We start from the raw sequence: 22,866 nt of genomic DNA, 5'->3' as shown, positions 1-22,866 counted from the left end.
GTAGACCCTCTTTATTTTCTCGGTCAAAGTACCAGTTAAACGTACAAGTCAAAACTCACCTGAAAACTGAACTATCAAGTATCAGAAAATTAGGAATATATAGAGCAAACAGCAGGTACGTCGAACGCTTCGCTGAGTTCAACTTGTAGCATCACTAGATGATTTCAACATGGCTGCTGGCCATTTGATTCCTTAAAACTGCTTTTTGAAAACCAAGCAGCCGGTGAACTTCGACCAAAAACATTTCAAATCTATGTCATTCGTTTTGTGTTATCTCGTTAAAAGATGGCGGCGAATGAGCGAGGTATCGAGTCAGGGCTTACCAAGTTCCTCAACGCCATGTATCGATGTTTTCGAATCATTTCCAAATTTCTAATTTGTTGTCAATTTTGTGAGTGTAAATGCAAAACAAAACGAAGAAAAAATGGAAATTCGACTCAGAAAGGCAAAACTGCAGGCGCTACAACGGAAGATCGCTGTACAATGTGTTCTACGGACTCACAAGATAGTTTTACTTTCCCAAAACGCTATATTTTAGCCATAATGACCTTTCTAGGTTTTATGAATATGTATGCATTGAGAGTTAACCTGAATGTAGCATTAGGAGCAATGGTCAATAATCACACGGTACAAGTCGGAGGAATGACTTTCTTAAGGGTAAGTTTCTAAGTTTCTCTCGTTTTTATGTGTAATTATATCAGCTTTGTACTTCGAAATTTGGAATAAGCTACAAATCATAAATATTCATAAGGCAATAACTAAAGTATTTACTATTTATGGTTTATACAGTAATGGCAGTAAGCAAAACGGGATGATTAGGAATAGGTAACTCAACATTTTCTTTTTGTTTGCTTAGACTGCAGAATTCAATTGGGATTCGAAGTTGCAAGGTAGGTTAATATAAAAATAATCTTTAGACTCTATCAATAGAAAAAGCTTGAAAAGCATATATATATATAAATAAATAAATAGAGAAAAAATGTATAGGAAAACAATGTCATATATATATCGTATTGAACACACCAAATGTTTATTAGTAATAGGTGTTGCAGTGATAGTACACTAGCTTATCAACTCTGCACTGAGTAGTCATGAGTCCAGGGTACATGAGATAAGGACTCGGCATGTCATGAGAGCAGAGCTGGTTAGGTCTCTCATGTCTTAGTTTTTATGGTTTTCTCATTATGAAGGCAATTAAAGATATCAGCATTATCATCATCCATACCATCATCAAAATCCTCCTCCTCATCATTATCATCATCAAGATCATTATTTATCATTACCATCATCATCATCATCATCATCTTCATTAGAAGCAGCAGCAGCAGCATCACAATCATCATCACCATCATCATCACCATCATCACCATCATCACCATCATCACCGCCATCATCATCATCATCATCACTACCATCATCATCATCATCACCATCATCATTATCCCCATCATCACTATCATCATCATCACCATCATCACCGCCATCACCATCATCATTATCACCATCATCACCGCCATCATCATCATCACTACCATCATCATCATCATCATCACCATTATCACCATCATCACTATCATCATCATCACTATCATCATCATCATCATCATCACTACCATCATCATCATCATCACCATCATCATTATCACCACCATCACTATCATCATCATCACCATCATCACCGCCATCATCATCATCATCATCACTACCATCATCATCATCATCACTATCACCATCATCATTATCACCATCATCACTAACATCATCATCACCATCATCAACGCCATCACCATCATCATCATCACTACCATCATATTAGCAGCAGCATTATCGCCATCAACTTCATCATCATCATCATCCCCAACATCATCCTTATCATCATCACTACCATCATTGTCATCCCTATTCACCATTATTATCATTACCGTTTCAGGGATAGTTTTAGGGTCATTCTATTACGGTTATGCATTTCTACAAATCCCTGGTGCATGGCTGGCTCTTCGATATGGTGGTACTCGAGTATTTGGCTACGCTATATTCATGGCATCGATGTTTACTTTGCTGACTCCAATAGCAACTCGCGCTAGTGTTTATGGTCTCATAGGGGTACGAGCCGCGGAGGGCCTGGTATTGGTGAGATATATACATACATATATTCTTGAACTAAATTGAATAAAGAAATAAGAATGTACCTGAAATGGATTGGATGGACGTATAGGAATAAGATTGTACCTGAAATGGATTGGATGAACGTATAGGAATATGAATGTATCTGAAATGTATTGGATGGACGTATAGCAATAAGAATGGACCTGAAATGGATTGGATGGACGTATAGGAATAAGATTGTACCTGAAATGGATTGGATGGACGTATAGGAATATGAATGTATCTGAAATGGATTGGATGGACGTATAGCAATAAGAATGGACCTGAAATGGATTGGATGGACGTATAGGAATAAGATTGTCCCTGAAATGGATTGGATGAACGCATAGGAATATGAATGTATCTGAAATGGATTGCACGGACGTATAGCAATAAGAATGTACCTGAATTATATTGGATGAATGTATAGCAACAGACAATGCATATTATGGATCTCACGATCGCTCTTACCTTGAATAATTAGCATACTATTTTCTGTTTCAGGGAGCAGTGTTTCCATGTAACCATGCTATCTGGAGCAAATGGGCACCTCCTTTAGAAAGAACAACGTTAGTAACTCTGGCAATATCAGGTAACCTCGGACAATGAACTGTTACACTTGCTACTTCTTAGGCCATTTGAACCTTTTAGTTCTAAGTTCAACAGACATTATGCAATGGGGTCTAACTTCGATACTAATAATATACAATTATTTTATGAGGTTGAAAATAATATCGTAAATTATCAAGACCAAGGCCGTTTTATCCGCTTCAGCCAGGCTCAGCCTACGGCTTCGGCAGATAACACGGCCTTGGAAATTGGTCTTGATAATTTACGATATATGATGCTCAACCGAATTCAATAATTGTTATATTATTCATTTTGTAATCTAAGAATAAAGATTTAATTCTGCTTTCAAAGAAATAGCAAACGTATTTCAATCTCTATTGATGGTTTTCACGGCGGCCATTTTGGAGGAACTTAACAAAAGAATTTTCAATTAATTCTTTTGTTATATCCTCCAATTCTCTTGGGAATGGTTAAAAACCATCAATTGTGACCTTAAATTAACTTGACATAATAAATGTAATGGAAAACCTACATTTATCATGTCGAGTTCACAGGATATCATGGATTGGCTGAGGGCTCTCAGCCAATGAGAAGCAAGATAGTGAGTAAAATGTATTATAACATTTAATCTTATTATACCAACAGGTTGTCATGTTGGAACTATCATCACCATGCCACTCACTGGTTTACTGACAAGATATGGCTTCGATGGTGGATGGGCATCGGTCTTCTACTGCTTTGGTTGGTAGTGAAAATCAACTTGGTTTCCTAACACCTATTTTCATAAACATTGGAAATTGGTTTTTCACTGCCGCTAGTCAAAAATATATAAGTTATCGACTGATTGGTTTTGATTGACTGCAGGGAAAAAAAACTAATTTCAGCGTGCAGCTCGCAGCTACCGAGTTTGCACTTTTATGAAAATAACAGTAATATCTAATTACATAGTTTTTAAATGTATTCTTAAGTCGTAAAATATTCGTTTCGTGCCAAACAGTATTATTTATGGAAGCAAGTTCTCTATGAAATGATAAAAAAGCGACCGCAATTGCTCGTAATCTAGACTTGCTTCTGCCGTGCTCTCCTGGATACTCCCAGCTCGTTGGTATTACATGAACAGTCCAGAGACACAAGAGGCCTTTTTATAGTAAAGTGCTTAGATCAAATGGTTGAAATTTTGTCTTCTTTTGCTCCCAGGTGCTGCTGGGATACTTTGGTTCGCAGCCTGGCAGCTTGTCGTGCACGAGTCACCCGAGGACCACCCGACCATTTCAGAACAAGAGAAGCAACTTATCTTGAAAGAAACAGAATCTATAAATGTGAGTAAGCTAAGCAGCCAAACAAAAGATTAAAAAAAAAATCAACACGTTGAGTGTTGTGAACTTAGAATATTAAATGTAGTGGTGTGTGAGAGTGAAAGTGGGTTGAACTTTACTCCCAAAAGGAATATAAGGAAGTACGAGGAGTTTAAGGAATCTAAAACGAGCGCGTTAATACACAGTACAGAGACAGTATTCAGTGTCGTAAGCGTTTTATATTGCTTTTGTACAATATTTATTGAATGATTTTGCGCGAGTTTCTCTGTCCTCTGATATAAACACAGAAGCCAGCCAATCATCGCGCGAGTTATATTTCATATATTTTATAATTTGTTATATAGAACCCAGATCCAGTTCCTTGGAAAGCGCTTCTGACGTCAGTTCCTGTGTGGGCTATTATGGCCGGGAATTTAGCAGCAGACTGGGGCCTATATACGATACTTATCTCATTACCAATGTACCTGATCGATATCTTGCATACAGACATCCAAACTGTGAGTAGCTGACGTCGTCACGTCTTCATAAATTAATTTCTTTGTGTCTTGGGAAGCATGGGTTGACGTAGCGTCGAGAGCGCTCGGCTCTCACCAATGCGACCTTGGTTCGCTCCCGGGTCGGTGTCATCCGTATATGTGAGCAAAAATCGGCTTCTGAATTCCAATTGAAATGCAGTAATGAAGCACGGTGACACTTAAAAGGAAATGCAGCAAGTTAGACGAGTTGCTGCATGTTAGACGAGTTGCTGCAAATAAGAAACAAGTTGCTGCCTGTTCAATGACAAATTAAAGCATTTCACGCGTAGTTTCCCGATTGAGACCGAGTTCTAGTTCTAGTGAAAATTACTTTCATTTTTAACGATTTCTCGAATAAATTATTCAAAATATTAGAATATATTAAAATATATATTTCATTTTCGTAGATAAACTTTTTAAAAGCGATTTTCTTCTGCTTAATAGATTTTAATCTGACGTGTTTGTCTTCCTCGGCACAGAATTTGAACCGAACTCTCTTCTTGGTACTTAGTAACAACATTTTATCCTTGCACTCTGTTGTCATGCGAATATTTTCTGAGATTTTTAAATGTTTAACGCTGTTACCTTTTTATCTGTTGCAGATGGGTTTTCTGGCTGCTGCGCCATTTTTAGTCAAGTCTTTGTCTGGTCCATTTGGTGGTATTACCGCTGACCTATTAAGAAGACGATGGCTTTCAACACGATCCGTTAGACGTCTTTATTATTCCGTTGGTAAGATTATGAATGAAAGGATTGTTTGAAATAGGAAGGGTCCATTCCATCCATCCATCTATCCATCCATCCATCCATCCATCCATCCATTTACCCACCCCTCCCTCCCTTCCTACCTACCTATCTACCTCTGTGCGTCCGTCCACTGATCCATCAATTTGTCTATCTGTCTTCACCTTCACCAGGAGCCATTTTTGCCGGTACATTCATAGTTGCAGCCGGTTATGCAACAAAAGCAACAGTTGCTATAGCATTGATGTGTGTGGGAGTAGCTTCCTCTGGACTATTGCATTCTGGGTACAACGTGAACATGTTGGACGTGGCGCCTACCTATGCGTGTATCATCATGGGAATGTGTAATACTCTAGGGACAACAGCTGGCTTTCTGAGCCCCATGTTAGTAGGGTATATCACTGCTGAGAAGGTAATTTAATAGCATCCAGTGCTTAATTTTATATAGCTTTCCGATAGACCTCTTTATCTTTGTATGCAAATTGCCCATTTCAGATCACATGGGTTGGTGGGTTGGTGGGTTGGTGGGTTGGTAGGTTGGTGGGTTGGTAGGTTGGTGGGTTGGTGGGTTGGAGGGTATGTGGGTTGGTGGGTTGGAGGGTATGTGGGTTGGTGGGCTGGAGGGTTGGTGGGTTGGTTGGTGGGTGGGATGGTGGGTTGGTGGGTGGGTGGGATGGCGGGTTGGTTGGTGGGTTGGCAGTACCTTACTTATCCTTCTACTTGTATCCCGGTCAGAAAGCAAGTGAATGGCGGACAGTCTTCTGGATCACATTAGCAGTATACATTGTCGGAGCGGTTTTATTCTGTGCTTTCATGTCTGGTGAAGTACAACCCTGGGCTGGAGGTCAACTAAAAGAATCCGCAGCGAAAAAACAAGAAGTAAAACTACCTGATGAGGAAAAAGGTTATGAAGCCGCCGAGACAGACGAAGAAAGGCCAACGACCAAGGAAATATCTTAGTTATTAAGGACGCATGATTCAATGCTGTTTCCATTGATATTTCACAATGAAATTGAATTCACTTTTTAATACATTTCATCACGTGCAGCTCATGAACAAATCGCAACAAAATAAAACCTTAGTTTTTAAAGAATGCAAATTCTTATGATGTAGAAAACAATAAAGCTATACATGTAATAGAAATATGGCAAACAATACTGTTGTGTTGGACTGACTACGATGAACACGAGGCTAGTCAGTCGCTAGTTAGTCCAGAACAAAAGTCATTCAAATTGGTCGCCATATTTTGATTCAGCGTATTATTTTCTTTTCCTTTGTTTTCCTCTGCTTTCCTTTTCTTTCTTTTCCTTTCCTTTCCTTTCCTTTCCTTTCCTTTTCTTTCCCTTTTTTTCCTTTCCTTTCCTTTCCTTTCCTTTCCTTTCCTATCGTTTCCTTTCCTTTCGTTTCCTTTCCTTTCCTTTCCTTTCCTTTCCTTTCCTATCGTTTCCTTTCGTTTTCTTTCCTTTCCTTTCCTTTCGTTTCCTTTCGTTTCGTTTCCTTTCCTTTCCTTTCCTTTCCTTTCCTTTCCTTTCCTTTCCTTTCCTTCTCTTTCCTTTCCTTTTAGTTTCTGTGCCGTTCTCTTTTGGAAGCTCAAAATAAATTAAAACAATTCCAACTAAAAACTCGATCAAAGTTTATATAATTTTTTAAACCGCGTCATGGTTAAATAGAGTATATATATATATTAGTTTTTTGATTTATACTGAAATATAATATGATAAATAAAATTAATCTTTACAGAATACATACTCTTTTTATCATTAACTTTATTTCTTTACATCTAGTGACAGATTGCATTTTGACGTTTTTTTGGGGGGGAGGGGGGAAGCAGGGTAAACAACAGCAAAGTTCAAAATATATTTCATCTAAAAAAAGAAAAAAAGAAAATAGAAGCAAAATCTTGAGTACGCGTTGCTTTTAGGTCACCCATCCAGTTACTAACCCTCCTCAGACGGGCTTGACTTAACATGATATCTTGAATGCCCAAGTTTTTACCACTGGACCACGATTACGGGTAAATCAGCATAACAATAGGCCGTTAAAACAATGCACCCAATAGACTAGACTTTTTGACATCATTTTATCCACCGATTCCGTGCGTGGCAGAGATGCAAGGGATTAGCCGATATGGTCTGGGGGCCGGCTGGTCTCTCCCCTGATGCTTCGGCTAGAACATTTTCTTGCGTAATTCGTACACCCAAGGGCAGAAGGATTTAATCGCCGTCAGGTCCGAAGTCCATACGACGCCTCAGCTCTGCGGATGTCTCGGGGGTATGGCAAAGTGGGATCGATTTTTTACTTTTTTTCGTAGTTGGACGTGGGTAGAACCCTACCGAATGAACTTTTCTTCTTTTCTTTTTTGTTATTGTTTTCTTTTTCTTTTTTGATGTTTTCAAGAGATTTTCATTGATTTCTAACCCTCCGCACTTTTTCAGAAAAACTACTTGATATGGTTTAATTATAAGTTACGTAATCTCGATTCCAAAAGAAGACCTGGTGCTTTCTTGGTTTAAAACGACTGCTGCCTGAAAACCGAGGAAAAGCTCTTACTTCACTTAAGTCGAAATTCTCTCTTTATTTCTATCTTTTCTGTTGCTTGTTCGCTAGTTTTTAATGTTTTAATGGCGTTTATATGGACAACAGACACGTGACAAGTAAAATGATCAATGAAAACGCTATTCTTCATGGCCTTCACCGGATCAATAAAGATATATTGGAAGGAAGTACGTAGTACATTAATGTGAGAATTAGACATTTCCCTAGAATGCTGATTCAGAAAATATAAATATCTCGACACAGCTATAAAATCATGATAATGCAAAACTACACTTTTTTGCACTAAAATGGTTATCACGTGGCACAGTTCTTATCCAATGATGACCATGAACACTCGCATGTCGTCATCAATTAAAATTCTTCATCTTTTCTCTCCATCTTTGTTACGCTTAGTGAGGCAATCAAAAAACTGACTGAAGCACTGTAAAACAAGACGTTAAAACACGTCAGAGAGCATATGATACAAACTGAAAACCTGCCTATCGAACAGGTAGGGTCATATAGACACCAGACACCAGAATGCATTCGATGTTTTGAACGCATGATTGATATTTATATTTAAATTTTCAAATCAAAATTCTCAATTTTTACAAGGAAAGATGCAGAAAATTAAAGCAGGCCGCGAAAAACTTTATATATTTACTCAAACCAGCAAAAGTTATTTTTAAATTCAAACGCTAATGTACTAGAAAACGATAGTTTTTATGTCTTAAAATCTGGGGGGAAAATTTTCGTATTTCTTTTCGAAGAAAATTGCTATAAAGAGATGCTTGGCCTTCCAAAAAGATACCTTCTTTCTGGGCTAATTTTCGCCGGATTTTTTATTATGTCTGGACTGAGAGTTAACTTGAATGTAGCTATTGGAGCAATGGTAAATAGCCACACGGTCAACGTCAATGGTACGGACGTTACCCAGGTAAGACAAACTGGATAGTACTTATAAATCGATAGCAAAATGTTTTCATGCTGTATTTGACTTTCTCAAGCTTATACCAACTAATTAAAAATAGAAATAAAATTTGGGCCTGAAAACGAGCTCCAATAAACTTGCAAAATTAAGTGAAGGATAGAAGAAGGGCCCAGTAAGGTCGAGAATTGTCAACAAATACTGTTGTATTGCATTTATAATCAGTGTCCTTCAATTACACTAAGTGTTTGGAATATTGACGAAAATGTGCAGTAGTATTTTACAAAGCGTCGTATTTATTTATCTAATGGAATGTACTCAGATTTTGATTAAATTTTTGTTACCAATGATTGGTACATTTTAAAGATGAGGCAAAGAGGCGGACAATTTGTCTAGTGTTTGTCTAACCTCTTCTTTGAGTTGCTAATAAAAGATTCGTAATATCAAATATGAATACCCTGAAACGACCTCTGGGCTGATCTAAGTCAGGGCATGGCTAACTCACAGATCAAACCCTGAAACAACCTCATGGCTGATCTAAGTCAGGGCACGACTAACTCACAGATTGAACCCTGGAAAAACCTCTGAGCTAATCTAAGTCAGGGCATGGCTAACTCACAGATCGAACCCTGAAACAACCTCTGGGCTGATCTAAGTCAGGGCATGGCTAACTCACAGATAGAACCCTGAAACAACCTCTGGGCTGATCATAGTCAGGGCACGGCTAACTCACAGATCGAACCCTGAAACAACCTTTTGCTGATCTAAGTCAGAATACAGCTAGCTCACAAATCGCATAGCATGTTGGATTTCGCAAAATAACGAATTAATCTTCACCATTTATCAAATTATTTTTTAGCCTGCAGAATTTGACTGGGATTCCAAAATGCAAGGTATGTTTTTATATTCATTCAATCATGTTGCGTGATGTTCTATTTGCACGTCATCGCCGCCATGTTGGTAGTATTGACCAAAAATGACCAAAATGACCCTGAACAAGATGACTATCTTGCCGAATAATATGTGTTTTGGAGTAATTCCCAAGGGAATAAAAGTGGCAGCCTTGTCGAATGATGTTCACTGTAGGTGGTTTAGAATAAACTGCGAAATCCTTTCTATTGGAATAGTGGCTATACCATATCAAATTGCCTTGATACATCACCATGCAAGCATAGCTTCTAATGCCCTAAGGAATGACTAGACTCCACCTAGATCATCAAGTGTATAACTAGGTGATGTACTAACCCCTCACTAACCCCTATCTCACAGGCATAGTGTTAGGATCGTTCTACTGGGGATACATGGTCTTCCAGATACCAGGTGGTCTGCTAGCGATGCGTGTAGGAGGTGCCAGGCTGTTCGGTTTTGGCATTGGCATCGCTTCTATCCTTACTCTTCTCTCTCCATTCGCTGCGCGATGTTCGCCTATTGGTTTGATCATAATGAGAGTTGGAGAGGGGCTTGCACTGGTAAGAAAAGTAGCTCGATCGAGCTCCAATAAATTATGTTTTCTCTCTCCGTCTCTATCGCTCTGTCTCTCTCTTTCTGTCCCTCTTTGGCCTATCTCCGTCTCCGTCTGCGTCTCCGTCTCCTTCTGCGTCTGCGCCTGCGCCTGCGTCTCCGTCTCCGTCTCCGTCACCGTCACCGTCTCCGTCTCCCCCTCCCCCTCTCCTCTCTCACCCTCTCTTCAATTCTTTCCTCCTCTTTCTCTCAATTTTCTGCTGTTATTTTCCCACCCACCTCTAGTCCTACTCTTCACCTTGCTAATCACAATCGTGTATTCTGTGTTTTTGTAGGGTGTATTATTTCCCTGTAATCATGCAATATGGAGCCACTGGGCGCCACCGGCAGAAAGGACCACTCTCGTTACAGTTTCAGTCGCAGGTGCCAAAACATAAACCCGTTTTCATCTAAATTATTGTCTTATAAAGAAATGCTATCAGCCGTGCATAGGTCGACTTAAACCCAAAGATTGTTCCAGGGCTCAATATGAGTCTCCTTTACAGTTCCCTGCGCCATCTTGAAAGATAGCCGTGCCTTTGCGTCGAAGCGAGACGGACGGTGAACTTGCAATGATATTGCAATATTGAAAAAATATATCTATATCATTGCAAGCTCACAGTTGAAAGCTCTGAGACTTCGACACGGCAAACTTTCAAGATGGCGCAGGGAACTGTGGAAGGGACTATTGATCATGATGTTTTTTTCTGCTTCTTCGATGTCCTTGTTTAATCTGTTGGACTTCTTGTTGCTTAGGAACAAGTGTTGGTTATTTGATGACCATGCCAATAACTGGTCTCTTGACAAAATATGGCTTCGATGGAGGATGGGGCTCTGTTTTTTACTGCTTTGGTGAGTAATTCTGCAAATGGGTCGCTACATTAGGAAATGTCCTTTTAACATGCAATTTGTTGTGCAATCAAAAATAGTTGCAGTTGCATCGAAAAGAGATTTTACATCTGGCAATTACCTAAAAAATAGTAGCAGTCGCATAGAATAGAGATGATGCACTGGGCAATTGCCAAAAAAATAGTTGCAGTTGCATCGGATAGAGATGTTACTTCGGGCAATGTTCCTCGCAACCAAGCTGTAGGAGGTAGAAGTGTGTCTTTGTTACTATAGACAATGTTTCAAAATTGTTGAAATCTCGATCTACTTCACGGAACTATTGCAACCCCCTCTGAAAATGAATGTGAGACACGTTTTGACCAGTGTGTTGAACCAGGTAATCTCTTGTGCAATTTGTCCTGCAACAAAGTTAACAGACATCTTGCAGGGAACATTGCGTAATATCAGAAAAAAGCCTGCAAATGACTTTTTCGATAAGAAACCGTGCTGTTCTTAGGTTCTTTACGCGTTAAAAAAGGTACTGGGCCTGGCTGTGTAAAGGCTGGATAGCGCTATTCGGTGGATAAAACCCTATCCAGTGGATAAGTTGATGCTTATATCCAACATCCGTCGGAAAGTGCTATCTACCCTTTGTACAACCGGGCCGTGGTTGAAAAGTTTGTTATATTACTTTCCAGGCGTTTTTGGTCTGCTATGGTATATGGTATGGCTCCTTTTTGTTCACGAGACACCAGAACAACACCCTAGCATGTCTGTTGAGGAACGAGAGCTGCTTTCACACAACGACAAGGATTTAAACAAGGCAGGCATCTTCTACACCACTTGTTCCCATTACTTTAGCATGTCATTCTCTTGAGAATGATATTGAAGATTTCATAGACCCCTAGTCCGAAGAAAGATCATCTTGAGGAACATTAAAACTTACACTCGTCAAAAATACCTGATCACTTTTCATAGCATCACTTGGCATAGAGAGTCATGGCAGTATACAATAAAAACGCGTTATCGCTATTCACAATCTCAAGTACAGCAGTGGCGCAGCTCAACGGGGTCGAACTGAAAGCATGTAAAGACGCCCCTGGCAGCCGCTATACAGTCCATGTATGACCCCGGAGCAGCTCTAACCAGTTTGGATTGAGTAAGGGTTGATTAGCCACGATGCAATACTTTATTATTGCACCAAAAGATATTATTTCATTCTCCAAAAGCGAAACTCTCAGTTTTTATGCCCTATGACATGGCTGCCCGCCATCAAATCCCTTAGATTAAATTACGATGCAAACTACAACCTCTAGACTAAAGCAAAAGACGTTTCGAGCCTCCTTAATTTATTCAGACTTCCTTTTTAGGTTGGCAAAGTAAACGTTCCATGGATGAGTATTCTGAAGTCACTTCCGGTCTGGGCAATTGTTGCAGCTAACTTCTCGTTGGACTGGGCTTTCTATGTTTTACTCATTTCCATCCCGAAATTTCTGGTCGAAGTTTTTGACACCGAAATTCACAAGGTATGTAAATAAGCAACCATGAATAATTACAGTAAATAGTTAGTAATTAGGATTAGGCAGGCACAAGAGTACACACAATCGGTAATTCTTACAATGAGTCTTTGAACTTCAGAAATCAGATTGTATGGACCACGTGTGATACGTGTGTTCCTAATGCGCCTCCACTCAACGTTACGGTCGTAAGTTCGGACTCGCAATCACATCTAATTAGAGTTGTTTATTGATTCTCTGCTGTTCGTCAAGGGTTATTTTTTTCGGGTTCTCCGGTTTTCCTTTACAAGCAAAAATCGCGTTTATGGAACGAGGACCACAGCTTTGTTACACGCAGGCTAGGTTTTTTTTTTCTCTCCCAAAACAAGGATAATTATTAGAATTAGAATTAGAATTCCGTCAATACACTGATACAGAGGCCAAAGTTCCTGTTCTAATCCATTTTCGAAGGCTTTCGAGCGTGACTCTTCTGCTGATTATCAACTTCCTTTTTTGTGTTGGTGTGTGTTCCCAACAGATGGGTTTTATGGCCGCTGCACCGTTCCTGGTAAAAGGAATCTGCACACCCGTCGCAGGTCTCTCTGCTGACTTACTAAGAAAATATACCTGGAGCACCAAAACTGTACGACGATGCTTCTATGCCGTAGGTATGAAAACTAATAAGAGGCTTTACTTCGGGAGGAGGGGGATACAGGATATCCAGGGAAGAGGAATTGCTGCAAGAAAAGTGTCAAAATAGCATTGTATCCTTTTAAAACCAAATTTGCCTTAAATGCATGTAATTGGAAGAAAGATGGTTGAGTAAATGTAATAGGCTTACAGAGCATCCTCTGTATGTCAGCCTAGTTAATAAATTAGTAGATGACGACTAGTTTTGGAACTAGTTTGGACTGCGTCGGTGTTTTTTAGTTGAATCAAATGTGTCGTAGTAGATAATTTTATCACCGTAGGTACGAAAGATAGTAGACTCACGTTTCAGACGTTAGTCCTTCATCGGAGTCAATGAGAGAAAGAGAATGATGGCGGGGTTTATATAGTGGTGTAGGGAGAAAAATGAATTAGTTAAGGAATTAGTTGTCCTGCTACAATGGGTGAGGAGCTCACATGCTCACTAGAATCTACCGGATAAGCAATTGGTCAGCCCTGGACTAGAGCACTAGACCTTCATACAAACGGTCTCTAATTGACAACCATTTGTTTTAACAGGAACGTTAAGTACAGGAGCGTTCATACTCATTGCTGGATATACAAATAGTGTTGCAGTTGTTGTAGTGTGTATGGCAATATCAGGAGCATCGACATCCTTATCGTATCCTGCCTACACGGTCAATATGCTTGACATAGCACCTCGATGTGCAGGAGTCATTATGGGGCTGTGTAACACCTTGGGGACAACAGCTGGGTTCATCAGTCCTATTTTGGTTGGATTTGTCACTCTGAATCAAGTATGGCGCCTTTATCTTATAATCGAATAATACTGATTGTATGATCTTACAATCTTTCATCTCTCTGCTTCATCTCTCTGCTTCTTCTTTTTCTTCATGTTTTTCTTCTCCATCTTCATCATCTTCTTTTTCTTCTTCTTCTACTTGTTTTTTTCTTCTTCATCTTCTTTTCGTGACCTTCATTATCATCAGATCATCATTATCTTCTTCTTCTTCATCATCATCATCATCATCATCATCATCATCTTCTTGTTCTTGTTCTTGTTCTTGTTCTTGTTCTTGTTCTTCTTGTTCTTCTTCTTGTTCTTCTTGTTCTTCTTGTTCTTCTTGTTCTTCTTCTTCTTCTTCTTCTTCTTCTTCTTCTTCTTCTTCTTCTTCTTCTTGATCTTATTCCTGGTTGTTCATCATCATGATCATCTAACTGGCTTCTCCTTCTTCTTTTCCTTCCATTTCGTTCTCATTTTTTTATGTCCTTCTCCTTTCTCTCCGTATACTCTTTGCTTTTTAATTCTTTGTGTACGCTTATGTCAATATATTCTCTTTAATTCTTCCACAGACGCTAGAGGAATGGCAAACGGTATTTTGGATCAACGCCATTCTCATGTGTATTGGAACAGGGTTATTCTGCTCTTTCCTTGAAGGAGACAGACAAGCCTGGGATGTTGTGGAGGACTCGAATGACGACAGCGTTGACTCATCTAAAAACATCGAAGCATTCGAACCAAACAACTAAACGACTAGTGTTGATTCATATTCCTGAACATCATAAAAAACTCCTCCATGGAATTATTCCAGATCTATCAATAGTCACTTTACAAGAATCTTTTTAGCAGTTACATTTACATCTTGCGGAAGAAAGTTTAAGTTTATATTGGATAGATTTTACAATCACTTGTATTGATACTTTAAACTTGTAAATTCTTTATGAAACACTGACTTAGCCTAATATTTTAATTTATCTTTACACTGCACATTTTCCATTCAGTAAATTTCCCAATCGAGTCTCATCCAGTGAGGTTTGCCTGAGGTCCTCCGCCATGGTAGGGAAGGTTGGGAATCAAAATTTAACTGAATGTGATTGCTCTTGACAGAAACAAAAAGGAATCTGTATATTAAGCTGCCGAGGTCCGGAGAAGGGAGAAATTCCAGAAAGACAGGAATTCGAATCGGTTACTCTACGGGTTAGAATTTAAAGGAAATACATATTAAAGTTCTAAATCTATTCAAGTTTTTAACCATAACTTGGAAATTTCGCGCGCGCTAATGGCTTAGAACCATTGTCGATTAGAGGCTAGACCTGCTTGTGCTTACGACATCCGTCACGCGCACTGAGCGAAGGGATGAAACGGCTTTTTCAAACTATCTACTTGTCTTTTTGTATCATTTTTGACGTCATTTCATGTAATATTTCAAAGCCGACAATGAGGACTGGACGGGATTTCAAGTCAAAGCAATTAGGAACTAATTGCGCGGACTTGAAATCCCGTCCAGTCCGATATTGGAGGCTTTGAAATGACTTCTCATCTCATTAATTATTCGACTTGGAGTAACTGGAACAAAATTAATTCAGTCCTAGGACTGAATTAATTTTATTCCAGTTACTCCAGACTGAATGCATTCCTTTCACAGCACTTTACCAGGTTTCAAGTAACATCATGTGACCCAAAAATAGCCCATTGATTGGCTGGTTTACTCATGCATTATTAATGAGTATGAGAAGTTCGATTACAGTACAGACCCATAGAAAACTGACTTCGATTTGTTAAACAGACCATAGGAAAGGAACCACGATTTGCTAAATTTACCACAAAAAACTTCATTAAAACGCATTTTTTCGACGCTTTTAGTTATAAAAACAACCAACGGAAAGAGCGCGCGACGTCAGCTCATTGGTCTGTTCTCTTATCGACGAAAAACATTATCCTATCAGAAATTAAAAAATTTTGGTAAAAGGGAAAATGGAACAGATTGGTCGTTGAGAAATAATTATCCATTCTTTTGCATCACTTATCCTTATCCTTACTATTGCTTTAGTTTGATAACTGCACGGAAAACTATATTAGATATACATTACAATTAACAATTATTCGCCAAAGGCGAAGTGATTATCGGTTGTGGAATATTTACCGAGCCACGAGTAATATTATTTTAACATAATTTTAGACTTGAATATGAGAAAAGTCGAAATTCAGGATAAAAAAACGTTTTAGTATTACTTCTGCTCTGGCAAACTTTGGAAAACCTCATAATCACCGCTCCAGGGGTGATTATTGCTCAGAATCACCTGTCGCTCGACCAATCACAGCTCGAGAAACTCTATATTCAAGTCTAAAATTATACTAATGGTATTTGATGCGAGCCAGAGGTTTATGGCCTATCACGTGGCTTTAACTCAATATTTTTAGATTTTAGTGTCATGCGCAGTTTGTACCATAGTATTCTGATGACGTAATCGACGTATTCCACTAAGGTCAGAATACTGACACCAAGGAACAACCCAAGGTTACCACCAATGTCGCCTGAAATTTATAAGATTGTAAAGATCTGTGAGTTAGCCATGCCCTGATTTAGATCAGCCCAGAGTTTGTCTCATGGTTCTATCTGTGAGTTAGTCATGCCCTGACTTAGATCAGCCTAGAGGTTGTTTTAGGGTTTGATCTGTGAGTTAGCCATGCCCTGACTTAGATCCGCCCATAGGTTGTTTCAGGGTTTGATTTGTGAGTTAGCTTTGTTGGATCAGCCCAGAGGTTGTTTCAGGGTTTGTTCTGTGAGTTAGCCAGAAATTGTGTTAGGACACTGCAGAATGTATTCATCTTTGATATTTGTTTCAAGACCCTATTCATCTTACCAAGTATTATCACATATCACATACCAGTTTTGTGAATACTTACTCAATATTTCAAACCATTCAAAAGCTGGTATCTGCTTGACTTCTTCGTAATAATCGCTTTCAAGATAGACCTCAAATGAAACGATGCTGTCTCTGTTGAAAGTTAAGTAAAGATAGTTTCTGACTCAATATATAACTGTCCGAAACATTAGAAGGTTACGTCAATCTGTCAATTGGAGCACATAAAACCAAGGGTAAAGGCAAATCTTCCATATATCACTAGAAATTGCCCATTGCCAAACAAAAAATTGTCATTCGTGTGGCCACCAACCTCACATTCATATTTTGTAAGCTTACCTTATTTAGAAGCGAACACAGATTTTTTGGGAGGGATTTTTCTGTCATTTAAAGCTTTAAAATGTCTAAAATTTGAATCAAAACTTCCCGCACATGTTATAGCAAAGAAACAATTGAAACATTTTGTCCCACATCTTGGATTTAGCTTAGAGACCCGGCCTTAGACAAAGGAAGCCCAAGGGGCTTAAAGTAACTGAGAATTTCACTAATTACCTGACGAACTGAATCTTTTCCATGTGGGATTTGTTTTGTATCTCTTCACAAACACTCAGTCTTTGGTTCTTTAGCTTGCAGATGTCATCCAAATCGTTTGCCATAGTTTTTGAATTCAGTTTAGCTGTAGATAGTTTCGTTTTGTACAAGCTATTTTTACAAGATTCTCTACAACTGTTCACGCACTTTAGATACGAATCCACTTTTGTCATGTTTTCTATGAAGAAAAGTGAATTTTGCTTTAATTATTGATGGATGGGTGGATGAATGGATGCATGCGTGCATGCGGTGTCAAGGCATACTTACCGGCAAGTGCCAAAATACAGTTAGTTTGTACATCGTCTAAACACAATGGTAGGTCACCTGGTACAAGATTACAAAGTCAAATCAAAAACCAATGCAGTAAAAATAATGCAATCTTTCCTTTAATGAACGTTTTATCTTAACGAAGTAACTCAAATTCAAGCTACCTACGAACTGACTTATTATACTACAAGAATATGTCATGGGTGGTCCCTCATAAATATGTAGCTTTATTTGATCAGGAAAGCATATTTTTAAAAGTCCTTTTTAAGTTCTGTAGTGCCATTCGCAAAATTCGGTCAAGCCCCCCTTATATGTTTGGCTGACTTCGCACCTAGTTTCGGATTATTCGAAAATTAAATTTATAGAAATGACGTACTATCACAAAAGTTGTCACACAACACTGCATTCCGTACATTCCTTTCATCCAAATCTCTTTTTACCTGACATTTCTATGGTTTTACAATGGCAGCGGTCCACAAGTATCTTGTAAAAACAGTCTTCAATGCAAACCACACGGCTGTAAGAATATTTTCCTCTGTTTACATACTTCAATTCCTCTTCACCACAGTTGGTCTGGTATGGTGTGCCTAGATTGATGAACTAGGGGGAAAATAGAACCTTAAAAAACTCATCATGCGAATGAATTATGAGAACTTGTCAAAGTGATAGTATCATGTGACTTACCTGTATACGGCGAACAGCACACGATGTATGTATACCAGGCGCGATTAAAAGCGCGTAGGGGTCGAGTTGCGGATATTCCCCACTTGGATGGACAACGACTTTCTGCCCTACAAACGGCTCGTAAGAATTTGGCAAATACCAGTCTGTTCCAACGTTCATTTTTAACTGAAGACCTTGAGAAATTCCAGCCATACCCACCTCTGATTCCGATGGCTGGAATGTAAAACACTGAAAAGATTTTGAATCATAAAAAGCCTTAAAATTTTGAGCTCCACAAGTTTTTCCAGCCCATGTGCAAGAAAGCAGTTCCTTTGGTAGAAGGATGTCATCAATGCCATAAGAAATGCTTGTCAAGTTCCTTAACATAACTCTTATTCTATTGAGTTGGCTAACGTTGCCTGTCTTAATCGTAGAGTCGAAATTAACTCTAAATGACCTTGACATGTAAGAAATATCGTCCTCGATTTCTCGATCAGTCGTGTTCGGGAAAAGTCGCTTCACCTGTCGTGAATACTTGCCTGTGTGAATGCTATTCATGTTACAGATAGTAACTTCTGGAAAGCTAATTTTGGTTTCTTTTTTGATCGTGATAACGGTCGAAAAAGGTCTTGATCGAAAGTATTCCACCGCCTCCTTCACTTGTAACACACAGAAGCTGGTGGCTCCCAGCAGACAAGCAGCCCAAAATATCCTCCTGAAAACATTCTTCTCGGCGAGAAAACGAACGCCATGGAGGGTTGTGCAGTGTGCTAATTCTCTCAAGCTTTCAGGCTTCTCTTTCAACATTTCCTCGTTATTTGACATTTTTGAGGTCAGTATTTTGGAAAAGCTTCTGCCAACCTTTTGAAAAATGAATCTAGTGCTTCTTGTAATCGAAAAAAATGCCGAATACAAAAACCCGAAACACAATTACAGTTTGTATTACATGATGTGAATTGAAGTCTTTGCTTGCTAGTCATTGGCTACTCTCTTAATAGTGACACAGCAAACAATTAAGTTGCATGCAGTTTTGGCAATCAAATTGTCAGTTTTTACCAGCTTTTAAAATCAGAAAGAATAAGAATGTTTTCACTTCCTTAGGATCACTAATAAAAATAAAACCGCAAAAGCATTTACTTGGAAAAACTTCTCACGATCTTGGCAAAAAAGTTTTGTGCATGCACAAAAACAAAAAAAACAAAAAAACAAAAAAAAATCAAAATCAAAATCAAAATCAAAATTAATCAAAATTAAAAAGATTCAATCCATATTCCAACCCCAAAATACAATGAATAGATTAAAATGAAAACAAAATGATTTGCTACAAATAATTTTTATCAAGTAACATAACTTGCAATCTCGTAAATCTTTATTCATGTGAGACTTGTTATAAGTTTAATTAGACCATATGTTTGCGCTAAAGTTGTTTGAAAAGATCCCAGCAAGATAGGACAAACATAACAAACAAGAAAACTCAAGAGAATAGGAATTTATTCATTTATCTAACTTTGCATTGAGTTCCGAAATACGCTCGTCGCTCCGGGGAAAGAAAAGAAAAGGGATAGGAATACTTGTTCTGAGGCAGGGAAACTGCAACAGCTAAGTCCAATTATTGCGGACCCTTATCAAAATAATAAAGTCAGTGTCTTGGCATTACATTTAGGAGCAGAACGTTGCGTCAAAACGACTCAAGCTTACCCCCTAGATTCCATTAATGGTTTCAATATTTTAATATTCAACAATTATTCGCCGAAGGCGAAGAGATTATCGGTGGAATATTTACCGCGAGTAAATATCACCATAATCACTGAGCCTTCAATAATTGTTTTAGCATAATTTTAGACTTGAATATCATAGACTATCAGAGAAAAGTCAAAATTCACGATTACAAAAACGTTTTAGTAGGACGTTACTAAAACAGGGAATGGAGAATAGTGACTGGGATGAGCGATCAGCGGTATTACCCTTAAAAAGTGTCATGGCGCTTGCAATCTAGCTTTTTTTATAATGAAAAAATTGCCAAATATTCCACGGCAGTGGTTCGTAATCGTACTAAAAATGTTCCATTCTCCATTCCCTGTTTTAGTAACGATAGTTGGCTGACAGTAATATATTCCAAATTCTAGTGTCCCTAATCATGCATGATTTCTGATAAGTTGATGTTTTACAAAAAGGTTGGTAGAATTTGGTGTCACTGGAACAGATGGTAATGCTCTAACAGTTTCTGGTTTTGATGCGCATACTTTGAGAATATAAGGAATTTTCCATTTCCAGAATATTCATAATTCCTTCTGTTTTAGGGATTGTTATTTTTTGCTATTTGTTGGATTGGAATAGCAACACTCAGTCTTGAGTGAACAAGTGAACAATGGACTAAAAGTTAATTCCTTTAGAGTGATTTATTATTACTGTGCAAGAATGGCGAAACTAACAGTTGGTATGACCACAAGCCATAATGGGCATTATAAATCTACAAAATATTTAACTATAGCTATACTGGTTTTGATTACATAGTGATTTCAAAAATATCAAATGTTATATCTAAATAACCCTTCGGCTGAATATACAAGATAATCGGCCGTTTACGATACAATCGGGACGATCAACAAAAAGCGTTGCGTTATGCGTTACGTTGATTTACATTACTACTTATCTTGACCTTCAAGGGTCACACGAATTTAAGCGAGTAGTTAGTTGATCAATATACATAAGGAATTATATTGTTTGCGTAACATGAAAATTCTGTTATATAAAATCTACGTATTGCATAATATGCGAATATAAAGAGTCCATCTGCGTTCGATCACTATGCCAGTTAGTCTCCATCGCATTCGTTTTTAGAGTCGGTCGTCACGCGATGCTCCCTCCCCACGACCGACACTAAAAATGGATGCGAGGGAGACTATATGCCAGTCTATTTGTAAAGAAACAATAACTGATCTTTTCTTGTTCCAAAACGCTTTCCATCTTTGACCATAGAGGATTCTCGAATCAATTCTAGCGTTTCTTTTGTTTTCTTTTTATCTGCCGTCTTACGGAACTCTTGGACATAAGTAAGAAAATCTAGCAAAAGATTCCCTTCGATTGAATTCTCGTCAAAAACGTCCGTCACATCGACGTTGTATTCTTGGTTAAAGAGTTCGTACTTCCAGCCACATTTGTCAGCAATTGCTACAATATCATCAGCAGTTAACCAGCATTCATTAGTTGAGTGCCCTCCATGCCACACGTGGCCCTGCATCTTGCAGCAGTCATACAGCAAATCTTTGCCAACCACGAAGCAAGTAATTATTCCGTTTGGCTTCAATTCTTCCTCGAAGCAAAGTCCAAGGGTTTTCTTGACATCCACATAGCTAGTAGAGTGGATGAAATGAATCACGTCAAACTTGATCTCATCGCTTTTAGTTTCTTTGTACCGTTCAAATGTCATTTCGCAAAGATCGAATTCCGTGTCTCCGTGGCTCGAACTTTGAATAACTGCTTCTTTGTATAGGCTCATCGAAGCTGCACTTGGTTCCACCGCTCGGTTAAAAATTTTCACACGATGATTTCAAAATCGGTTTTTCCGGTTCCGCTTCCAATACTTAAGATACGAAATTGATTTTCAGGCTTGTGTTTCTTGACCATATCTTCAATCATGGGCGGAAGATGGAGGTTAAGAAATTCGTTATTATTCTTAAGGTTTCCTGATTTTTGGCGATGCACTTCCAAGCTTCTAACATAGTGATCTTTGCCATTAATAGAGAACGTTCCTTCCATTATTGAAGCGACGAAATGTTCACGATGAATTGTTCACGTTTCGTGACGACACTAAGAACGGCTGCGGATTTGTGTTCCCCCGAGTTATGTGTTCCCCCCTCCCCTCCCTTTGAAACATCTTTTGACACACGACTCTCTCCCCCAGGCCAAGGACATATCTCTATCGTACATCTCTATCGTACATCGTATAACTGCGTGATCCTCTACTGCTGTTGCTATTTTGGGAGATAAAATTTCATTTTCCGAATTTAATAAATCTTCTCCTTGGTCTCGTGGTAATATTCATATGCAAAATCTCTTTGATGTATATCTAGCCCTACATGGCCGCCAAAAACAGATGAATGACACTCCTCAAAGACCCTCTGCTTCTCTTCACGTCCTCTGATTACCACTCTCTTTTCCCCTCCTTTTTCTACGTACCATACTACGCGATGCTAGTGAGTTTCTTCGTGCCCAATTATTTCGAGCGAGAACTTCACAAAATCAGTAGGATGTTCCTTTCGGGATAAATAGTTAAAAAGATTATCATACTGTGAAGCTTCCATGATTTTTTAAAATCTTTCGTTGAATTTAGATTTGAAGAAAATTCTAAGATTTAACCGGTTTGTAAACCAAAAACCAATCATTTATAGAGCATCCTTGACCTGGGGGAGAGAATCGTGTCAAAAGATGTTTCATAGGGAGGGGAGGGGGGA

The 22,866-nt window shown here is 38.6% G+C and overlaps 4 protein-coding genes and 1 long non-coding RNA gene across 5 annotated transcripts; 2 read left to right on the top strand and 3 right to left on the bottom strand.

The window, feature by feature from the left end:
* The first annotated feature begins 285 nt into the window (after window positions 1-285).
* Window positions 286-6,250, top strand: LOC116296858 (putative transporter slc-17.2). Its single transcript, XM_089028082.1, has 10 exons — window positions 286-657; window positions 857-890; window positions 1,931-2,130; window positions 2,650-2,737; window positions 3,361-3,456; window positions 3,913-4,034; window positions 4,376-4,528; window positions 5,149-5,278; window positions 5,464-5,702; window positions 6,026-6,250. The coding sequence occupies exons 1-10, from the start codon at window positions 286-288 to the stop codon at window positions 6,248-6,250; spliced, it is 1,659 nt and encodes a 552-aa protein (XP_088884208.1).
* On the bottom strand, window positions 2,125-17,396 carry LOC116296860 (uncharacterized). Its single transcript, XR_004197167.2, has 6 exons — window positions 17,231-17,396; window positions 16,935-17,026; window positions 5,994-16,562; window positions 5,132-5,220; window positions 3,398-4,724; window positions 2,125-2,698 (listed from the first exon to the last, which is right to left on the bottom strand). It is a non-coding gene; the product is annotated as an uncharacterized LOC116296860 (long non-coding RNA).
* Window positions 8,613-14,776, top strand: LOC116296854 (vesicular glutamate transporter 1). Its single transcript, XM_031704961.2, has 10 exons — window positions 8,613-8,762; window positions 9,613-9,646; window positions 10,023-10,222; window positions 10,550-10,637; window positions 11,010-11,105; window positions 11,780-11,904; window positions 12,452-12,607; window positions 13,116-13,245; window positions 13,805-14,043; window positions 14,600-14,776. Exons 1-10 carry the CDS (start codon window positions 8,613-8,615, stop codon window positions 14,774-14,776), a joined length of 1,395 nt encoding a protein of 464 aa, XP_031560821.2.
* Window positions 17,397-17,439: 43 nt separating the features above from the next.
* On the bottom strand, window positions 17,440-19,237 carry LOC116296855 (acid-sensing ion channel 1-like). The gene is made up of 4 exons (XM_031704962.2): window positions 18,434-19,237; window positions 18,190-18,349; window positions 17,750-17,806; window positions 17,440-17,660 (listed from the first exon to the last, which is right to left on the bottom strand). Exons 1-4 carry the CDS (start codon window positions 19,235-19,237, stop codon window positions 17,440-17,442), a joined length of 1,242 nt encoding a protein of 413 aa, XP_031560822.1.
* Window positions 19,238-20,786: 1,549 nt separating this feature from the next.
* On the bottom strand, window positions 20,787-22,242 carry LOC116296836 (histamine N-methyltransferase-like). Its single transcript, XM_031704937.2, has one exon. The coding sequence runs from the start codon at window positions 21,909-21,911 to the stop codon at window positions 21,327-21,329; it is 585 nt and encodes a 194-aa protein (XP_031560797.1). The 5' UTR covers window positions 21,912-22,242; the 3' UTR covers window positions 20,787-21,326.
* Between the last annotated feature and the right edge of the window lie 624 nt (window positions 22,243-22,866).

Source organism: Actinia tenebrosa, unplaced genomic scaffold (genome assembly GCF_029948245.1).
Source record: "Actinia tenebrosa isolate PJP-AT-01 unplaced genomic scaffold, QUT_ActTen_1.0 PGA_scaffold12__29_contigs__length_12842862, whole genome shotgun sequence".
NCBI lineage: Eukaryota > Metazoa > Cnidaria > Anthozoa > Actiniaria > Actiniidae > Actinia > Actinia tenebrosa.
Note: the sequence above shows the minus strand (reverse complement) of the source record. Positions and strands in the feature narration are given on the sequence as shown.